This window comes from Beta vulgaris, chromosome 9, assembly GCF_026745355.1.
Source record: "Beta vulgaris subsp. vulgaris cultivar EL10 chromosome 9, EL10.2, whole genome shotgun sequence".
Lineage (NCBI taxonomy): Eukaryota > Viridiplantae > Streptophyta > Magnoliopsida > Caryophyllales > Amaranthaceae > Beta > Beta vulgaris.
In genome coordinates, this window is record NC_079210.1 from 48,618,800 (window position 1) to 48,628,212 (window position 9,413).

A 9,413-nucleotide genomic window follows, 5' to 3' on the forward strand; every position below is an offset into this window, starting at 1 on the left:
GACGACTTTCTGTTGTGTACCAGTTGAATTCTTACAATTACAAGGCTGCTAAGCAGCTCAATTTTCTATGCTGCCAAAACATACTGTCTAAATGGGATTACTTGGCTACAGTGAGTTATCCTCATTCAGAAGCTAAATTGGGTTGATAAAGATTAGTGCCACACACCATATAAATTGGGTTGATAAAGTTGATTCTGCAATCCCAAAATCAATAGCTCGCAACATGAAACTAAGGTCTTGGGTTTGCCACTGAAAATGTGTTTTGATACATTCTAAGATCATGTTCTTTTTGACTTATTTTCAGTTAATTTAAGTTCAGTTAGCGTTTGTTCTCCCCAACTTATTTTTAGTTCAGTTCAGCTCTTGACAATACTTTTACTCTCACATATCACTATTAATTTTAGTTTAGTTCAGTTCATTTCAGCTCAGGTGTTCTATGCCGAGGAGAACATGCCTAATTTAATTTCAGATACCAGATTAGAGAAAGAAAACAAGCAGATACGTTTATCTCAAAGATTAAGCTCTTATATGGTATAAGACTATCTGTTAACTTACATGGCATGTGCTCGATGAATGTCCATAAAAACTAGGGGTGAAAGTTATTCGGATAAAATCCAAAATCCAATCCAATCCAATCCGAATTAGTAATTCGGATCGGATTCGAACTGTGTTCGGATTGGATTCGGATTGAGATTTTTTGAAAAAATGGATTTTCGAATCGGATTGGATTGAGGGTAATTGGATCCAAAAATCCAATATGACCGAATAGTAATATGTTTTATATTATGTATCTGGATTGGGTTTAAGTGCTTAACTGATTTTTTATTATAAAAAAAACCTATTCCATAGCCCAATACACATAACACTTCAATCCTTCCCCTAAAACACTAACTGCACGTGATTCCTCATTTTCTAAATCTACTAGGCTGATGTTGTGCTTAATTTATTTCATCGAAAAACTAGAGTTTTAAAAAAATCGGATTTTCGGATCGGATCCAATCTAGAGTATGAAATTTCGGATTGGATTGGATCGGATTCAAACCCTAATTGGTTTGGATTCGGATTGAAAAATTGAAATCCAAAATTTGTTCGGATCGGATTGGATTCGGCCCTAATCCAAACCGCACACCGAACTTTCACCCCTAATAAAAACACATTCTATTCCCAAACCTTATTTTCCACAATGATTTTCATCAGCATGTTTCCCCATTCCTTAGCAGTAATGGAAGACCACAAAGAAAAATATTACCTCCATCCAGATATAGTCACCAGTTACCCCATATTTCGAGACGTAAGAAGTATAAACTTAATTCACTATATGCATTCTCGTGAACAACATGGAGCATTTCAAGTAGAATTACAGACAATTCCATCAAATCCACTCAATTAACAACCTTGGATCAAACACAAGGTAACTCGGAAAGCTCTAGGAAATTACAGACAACAGAATGTAGTATGGGTTCATTCCTACCAAGAGGAACAACCTTTCATTTGGGGAGGCGGCGAGAAAGATAAAAAAGGTAAGGATATTAATCCCCCTCCCCACAAATAAGTTGTGATACAATGTTAAACCAACTATAGTTCATAAATCGTTAGTGTTCCGCCATTTTCCAAAGTGCTTCGTCTTTGATAATGAATTCACTAACTCTTCGGATGTATTTTCTATTTACCTGAGGAAAAAAATGATCGCCAAAGAAATTAGAGATAATACTTTGGAACATATGGGATAAACGACAGCAGGAAAATGTGTAATGATCTCATTTCTATCCAATAAATAGCCGTGATTTGTCGAGTTACCAAACAAAGAAACAACACCTTGGACCAAGAATTCCAGAGCACATTTTTGAGTTTTGAAGTGTAAGAGACGGAAACGAAGAAACCATTTACCTACTCCTGAGGGTAACTATTTCCACCCAATTATTATTATTCTCCTCCTATGGTAAGTTGATAACACATTACACTACCCTCTATTCCATTCCATGAGAGAACCAACATGCACTTATTTTGAAGCATTTTTTGAAAAAGATGCGTACTTGCTGATGCTATCTTATCTTTTTGCATGACCCAGAAGTCCATTTTCATTTCTGAATGTTTATCAGGCAAAATATTCAAGATATTGGAACAAACAATCAGCGTAAAGACTTACCGTAGTTTTGGCGAATTGTAGTGAATCTGTAAATGGCCTTGATTAAGGAACCATATTTCTTACACTTCAAACGTCCCATATGTCTACCACAAAACAAGTGAACAAAATGAATGCCTCATCGTAAACACAAACTATAATTAATATTGGAGTGACATGATACAAAGATGCATCTTCTGAAGTTCAAAACATTTAAAATTCAATGAGACAAAGAGAATCTACTAAATACCATGCAAAATAACCCAATCAACCAGAAATGAAATATTGATTTCAAGTAAAAGGGAAATGAAAGCAAGATATAAAAGGTGTAGTTCCAAAAAGAGATTGACTAGATATCTGAATGTTTGAAACATAAATTTGTGGAAACATTTGTATAATGTCCTTGAAATTAGGCCAACCACTCTTGTATGTCACATTAAAACATCTAAGACTTAGACATCTATAGTTTCACTTCCAGAAATTGTGAAATAAAGTCGCCTTGTGAGAGCCTCTGACCTGCATCCCCTGTCCATGACAGTGAGACTGACTTTACTATGGATAATGATGATGCTCTAGTTAATTCAAGCATAACTGTGCTACAACAAAAGGTTTAACACTTCAATACTTTCAGAAGATTGACTTACACGATCTCAGTGTAGCGCATCCTCCATGCAGGAAAGCCGAGATGACATCTCGCGGTTCCATAAATTAAGAGAAGATCAGGTTCAGGACCAGAACAACCTGCAAATGACGACATTAAATACATGATTCCTTAAAATCTGAAAAGTGAACCTCAAAAAAGATTATGGAAAGTAGACAAACCAACTATTCTTAAAGCCTCATCAAGAAGTGGTTCTGTAAATTTTGGCTTGTCTTCCTTGTAGTCCTTATACTTCAAAAAAAGCAAATTAGCGGCTTTAACTACACCTTCTTTTCCATCAGATAATGAAACAAATTCTAAACTCAGCTGACTAGGTTTCAGGAATGATTCAGTTGTTTCAACTCCCTGCAAACATAGGATACTTTTTTGTCAACGAAGCCTCCAGCAGAATCATCAATTGCTAAATATAACCGGGGTACATCACACAAGGAAGAGAGTAATATAGATGTTGACAATTTTACCCCTTGCCCTTGTGTGGGAAAGCATGAATTTCGCTGAAAGGATTTACTGTTACTAGATTCTAGCCCAACTACTGAAGGGCTTGTTTGGTTAGGATCATATGTGGAGACTTATTACCTTCCATGGTCTTGCATTGCACTTAGATATGATGGTCTGCTGTGAATCCTTCAGCACCCCTAAACAACCGAAATCTCAGACAAACTGACAATTGCAATTTTGGGCCGGGGAGAGGGAGAGGGGGGAAGCTACGATATCTATTGATATATCACAACAAATTTACCTTCCATGTCATAGAGACAAACATGCTTCACACCAATAGCAGTCAACCAATGTAACAGCTCAATAACTTCTGAAGTTTGGTAAGCCTCTTCACTATCAACTACAATAGCCAGGTATCTCAGTTTACTTGCGTCGAGCGATTTGTATTTCTTTAATACTCCATAAGTGATGAGGTAGCTCTCAAGGATGTGAACCATACTATCTACCCAACAATATATTGTCACCAGAATATGTAGAATGTTCCACAATATTATAGCAGCAAAATTAGCAACCTGAAAGCAAATTGAATATTTGTAAAGAAAGTACCAACAAGCATATGTGACTCCCTGGTCATGATACATAAACATATGGCCCGAGAAAAACTTGGAAATAAGTTAGGTGCTTGATAAAGAAGCCTCTTTTCAAGTAACTATATCAGAAATTCAAGACACCATAATTGACAAGCCTGGAGTGTCGTGTATATAAAATAAACATAAGAATCACATGCCTCAGAAATCCATCTTCTCTAAACCTGTACATGTTCTTTTCACTATCAACTACTATTATCAATTAGACTGTATCTTGTCTGTGTGATGATAATAATATAAACTCTTAACTAAGACAGATTATGTAGTAGTTTCTAATGTCCCAATTGCACTTGCAGAGTTGCAGGTGATACTTAGTCTTCTCCCTGCCCATCAACATAACACATGACCTTTAAAATAGCCTAATGCACAAGTCCATGTCATTCCTTCCCCAGTAGTTCCAGAATTTAGTTTTCACACTGCAGATCAGAGTCGATAAGCGTATGTTACTCAGACACGGATTGAGTGTCTACTTGGATACGGGTGTCCAAGTGTCCGACTCGGCTATTTTGTAGAAAAATGTCAAGTTTTTAGTTTAAAATGAAGTATCTAAAGTGTCGTGTCAGACACGACACCTCGTTTTTTAGGTAAATGAAGGTGTCAGAGTAACACTATTTGGCATAACCTCAGAAAAGTCTGATTTCATATTTTCACTATGAAAAACTAAGTTCACATATATAGATAGGGAGGGGGGGGGGGGGGGGGGATGGAGAAAGAAAAAGACCAGCAGCCTGCATCCAGTTAAATGTATTGACATCAAGAGACTAAACCCTTCTATGGTTCACTCTTAAAGCTTCCCGAGGAAAGCTGAAACTTCAAAGTGAATTCTAAGCCCAAATCAAAAAAGAAAAAAAAAAACTGAGCAACTAAAGTGGTTGGTTGGCAATTAGCGTGTAAAAATCTGTCTGTCAACTGCAAAGTGCCAAGGAATTTAGAGGCCATTTCAAACTCTAAAAAGAACACATCGTCAAGATCTTCAAACACCCAAAAAGGGAAAAAAAATCCCCCAATTTTTCACAGATTTTTCTACCTCATCCTATTATCACAACTTTAAATCCCTTGGAATTAAATTGACAACTCCAAAATGAGTTCCATTGAAGCAAACCTTAAGCAACAACAATACTTCACTTATTCACTAGCAAAATAAACTATGGGAGTTAAAGAAAAGGTCAGAGATCACCTTTGTCATCCAATATGAACGCAAGTACCGTTCTGTAAACTCCATGAATCTACAATATCAATAGGACACCAAACATGTCAAAAAGAGACCCAATTAGCAACTCCACAAATATAAAGAAAGAAGAAGAAATAATGGGCAACTAACATGGAGGACAGAAAACTCATCTCTCCCTTCAATCCTTGAATACCCAATTAAAAACACTAGATTTGCCCACCAAGGGGACAGAGAGTAGAAAGCACTAAGAGAATATAACTTCAACATACAAGTAACAAACAAAACCTGAAATTCAGGAAGTGTGTGAAAGCTTTGACATGATCTTCTCCCTATACCCTAATTCCACATGTGCTTTGTATGACACCTCTATTTACCCTCGTTCTTCGTGTGACACGTCCACGCAAGACTAACTCTTAAGCTAATAATCAAACTTTATGACTCCCAATCAACTACCATCATTTATAAGATTCCAAAGATCATTTGCACTTCTTATACATCTTACACTAAAATCTCATTACTATCAAATTAAGCATCATTTACAAGTCTACAAATTCTAACCATTATTCTAAAATCTAAATGCAAGCATTACCTCATCATCAAAAACCCTAACCTAATCATATAAAAAGCTGCCTCCAATAAATTACCATCATTTTAGGGTTTATTACATCCTAAACTAATCTCATTACTAAACTAAAGCATCAACTAAATTTCTAAACAATGTTTGATTCTGAATGAAAGCAACAACAGAAACATGTTAATCATCCACAAAAAGTGAAAACCCAATAGTTCCACATAATATTCACTTGAAATTTAGACAACAAAAACAAATAATTCCAAATTTTGAGAAACTAATCAATTAATTAGAAAAGGTATTAACTTTTTTTCCTTAGGGAAAGAAAATCCATTAAGCTTTTTTTTTTTTTGAGGGGAGAAAATCCATTAAGCTAAATTGGCATGAAAAAGATGAAAATTTTAAATGGGTATAAACCTTTTTAAGCAATTTACTGAAATTTCTGAAAATTAATGGCAAAAAAATTGCAGAAAAATATACTAAGTAAAAAAAAAAAAAAAAGTTAAGAGAGAATACCAACCGATGATCATCAGTTTGCAAAGTCATGGTGAGTCCACCGGCAATGGGACCCACAACCTGAGGAATGAACGAGTTTAAGAAGAGTGAAGATCACTCAAATGTGTAAATGAATGAAGAACAAGAAAGTAGAATGTAGAAAGTAGCAAAAACACTGGACACAGCAAATTTCTGGTCTTTTGTGTCCCTACGCTCTAGTCATAAGCTGTTCAACGAAATTAAAGAGAGAGATTAGAGCTAGCCATTACCCATGGGGAATCGGATTATCCATCTACACGCTCCCAATAAATGGGCGAAAATCTGTGGTAAAACGGATGATGGATGGATCGGATAGTGGGTCGGGTCGAATGTGGATGACCTTTCTTTGATCCATCACCTGCTCCATTCATCCACCAATATGTATATATAAAAATTTAGAAAAAATAAACAAATTTTAAATTGTTGTTTATCGCCACATAAAATGATCGATTTTATTTGTATTACTTTTCGATGTGTGATAAGATTGATATTAGTCGCTTTATTGTTAATATATGACTAAGTTTTTCAAAATTGATAAGTCTACAAAAAAAAATCTAGTATCAGTCATTTTCCACATGCTCCACCCGCCCGAACCGCCATTGATGGATGGAGTGGATATGAATGGAATTCTTGGTGGGTGATAGACGGTGTGGTTGGGAATTTGAATAGCAGGTGATGGGGTGGATTGAGGTCCATGTAACCCATCTTTGATCTATTGTCAGCCCTAAGAGAGACACAAGTGCATAAATTAATTTCGACAATTTTTGTCGGCATAAGGGAGGAGATCCAGAGAAACTAAGAAAATTGAGCCTAAATCCATTGAGAGCCCGTGAGAACCCTTTAGAACCCAGTACAAAAGACCTCGTTCAAAGTCTAAGCCCATTTACGTAACTAAAGGCTCAACCATCATTCTGAAGGCCCAATCCAATAATGAATTCATTACTATCTTTTATTGTCATAAAGTGAATGAAATGCTACTAAGGATGTATTGGCCTAATGGTTAAGATTGAGGTGTTGTGAACGATAGGTCACAGGTTCGAATTCTCCTCCCCTTCTTTGTATTGCCTTCGTGGCTCATATGGATCAAAAAAATATATGGTATCTTATCTCTCGCATGGAAGACCAAAATTCACATATTGGTGGAAGCAAAAAAAAAAATCAATAGGACTTGTTGAACCTCTATGTAAGGGCAGCCCAGAAGAAATTCTTCTTATAACAGAGTTGCCAAAAAGAAGTGCAAAAAAAAAAAAAATGTATAAGCAAACAATACACATACTTATCATATTTAATAAAAGCTCACGAAAGCATACAAAGCCTAAAATGAGTAAACCTCTAACATGACAAGAGACACACAAAAACGAAATTGACTCGATCCTACCTGATTTGATCCTTTTATTAGTCATTACATGTTACAGCAACACTTCACGTTACATAGTTTTTGTTACATAATATTTTAAGAAGAATCTTAAATTGACATAAAACCATAAAGAGTCTTCTAATCCTTGTAGATAGAGATATTGGGCCTTGGTTCAAACTCATCAACAGCTAATTTCTTAGATGCAAGCCCATCATGTTTTGTGTTGCAATCATCATTATTGGATCTCAATTCTTTTGGATTTGCATCATCATATTCATGGTAAGCAGAGATATTAGGTACTGGATCAAAGTCTTTGATGAAACCTTCTTCATTTTCATGGGCCTCATATGATTTCTGATTAATGAAGTTTTTGATACTTTCAGGAATGGGCTGTCCTTTCATTATCTCAACCCAATAATCCCCTGGGCTTTTCCTCCCATCTATTGGGCCTGCAAGCTGTTTTGACATGGTGTAATGAGTTGAGAGAATATATGATGAATAAAACACTATCTTGAACATCGACCATCATGAATAAAAAAATGTTTATCTGTCTTTCTCTACAACTTTTTCTATCATCGTCTAAAAAAAATGTCATGATTCATTATCAAATTCACGAATTCATTTTACCCATGACATAAAAAAATTCATCGGCTTTACTTATTTTTTTTAAAATGTTTCAAATATGATAAAATGTATATCATTTTATAAATCTAAAAAAATACGACGATTGATAAATTTTTATTACTGCCTCTGTTCCTAATAAAATACACATTTTCTTTGAGCGCAAGTATTAAGAAGAAATTATGTGTAGAACTTTAGTTGTATTAAATTATAATTAAATATAGAAGTTGTGTTAGATTTTTGAGAAATTGTTTATTAAGTAGAGAGAATGTGGGACATATGGTAAAGTGGGTGATATTATAAAAGTTGAAAGCAAAATAATATCTTAATTGGTGAACCTATACCAAATAAAAAAACGAGATATCTATTTGGGACGAACATAAATGAAAAAATGAACACTCTATTTAGAGACGAAGGGAGTATCTGATTTGTATTTTTCGAAATATAGTCATTCTAATGTGGTGAATACACTAGGCTACACATTTTCCTATCACTTACTTTTCTCATAATAGTTTTTTTTTTGTTCACCATGTCACCAATTTCTTGATTGGTCACAAACTCACGATAGAACATATACATTTTGCAAGTTGTTTATGATGGGGATGAAATTTTTTATGTTATTGATGCCATAAACTAGTTTCATGTCATGGTGGTGGATATTGTACCATAGCCTGTGACTTTATTTGCAAAACAATAATCACACATTTATTTTGGACCAGCACTACAAGAAACGTTTATACAGGATTATCATTTATTAAGCACAGGGTGGAGTATTGATCAAATATAAAATTTAATTTGACGGATATTAAATTCCAATTTCAAGATTAGAGAATATAAATGGAAACAATAAAAAAAAAATGAATTTGCCGGTTTAGACTTTATTCTTGTGAACTGAACTAAATTTGTCTGAATTGAACTAAACTAAATTGAACAGAAGTGAATGAAAACTGTGAGAGGTAACTAACTGAAGTGAATTTTCCTAAACTGTACAAATTGAATTAAACATGAACATATTTTGTCTGAATTGAACCGAATTTTTATTAATTGAGCCCAAAATAACAAAAACCTTACTTTCTCAATGCGAATAGAAATAGAGAATGACTTAGAGTATTGAGGCAGAGAAAGTTGCGTACCAAGATAACTGACAGTAGAAATGTGAACAAGATTCTGATGCTGCACCCCATCTCTGCTATTATTAGATTTAGTATGAATTGCTTCTTGAATATAGGAGGTTATATTCCCTTTTTATAGGGGGAGTACCAATAAGCTACAAAATCATAGAAACTATTTT

General features: G+C 34.7%; 2 protein-coding genes across 6 annotated transcripts; both read right to left on the minus strand.

Annotated features, from left to right (window-relative positions):
- Positions 1-1,299: 1,299 nt before the first annotated feature.
- LOC104904378 (uncharacterized) lies at positions 1,300-6,341 on the minus strand. Of its 5 annotated transcripts, none has more exons than XM_048636235.2 (8): positions 6,131-6,341; positions 5,046-5,094; positions 3,523-3,793; positions 3,360-3,418; positions 2,945-3,014; positions 2,767-2,863; positions 2,147-2,229; positions 1,300-1,670 (listed from the first exon to the last, which is right to left on the minus strand). In XM_048636235.2, exons 1-8 carry the CDS (start codon positions 6,154-6,156, stop codon positions 1,663-1,665), a joined length of 663 nt encoding a protein of 220 aa, XP_048492192.1. In that variant the 5' UTR covers positions 6,157-6,341; the 3' UTR covers positions 1,300-1,662. The 5 variants fall into 5 exon arrangements, with proteins under 5 accessions (XP_048492192.1, XP_048492190.1, XP_010690909.1 ...); XM_048636233.2 differs by having other exon boundaries at positions 2,945-3,128; positions 6,127-6,338; XM_010692607.4 differs by having other exon boundaries at positions 2,945-3,128; positions 6,131-6,337.
- A 1,057-nt stretch (positions 6,342-7,398) lies between these two features.
- Positions 7,399-9,413, minus strand: LOC104904380 (organ-specific protein S2). The gene is made up of 2 exons (XM_010692609.3): positions 9,256-9,413; positions 7,399-7,957 (listed from the first exon to the last, which is right to left on the minus strand). Exons 1-2 carry the CDS (start codon positions 9,304-9,306, stop codon positions 7,640-7,642), a joined length of 369 nt encoding a protein of 122 aa, XP_010690911.1. The 5' UTR covers positions 9,307-9,413; the 3' UTR covers positions 7,399-7,639.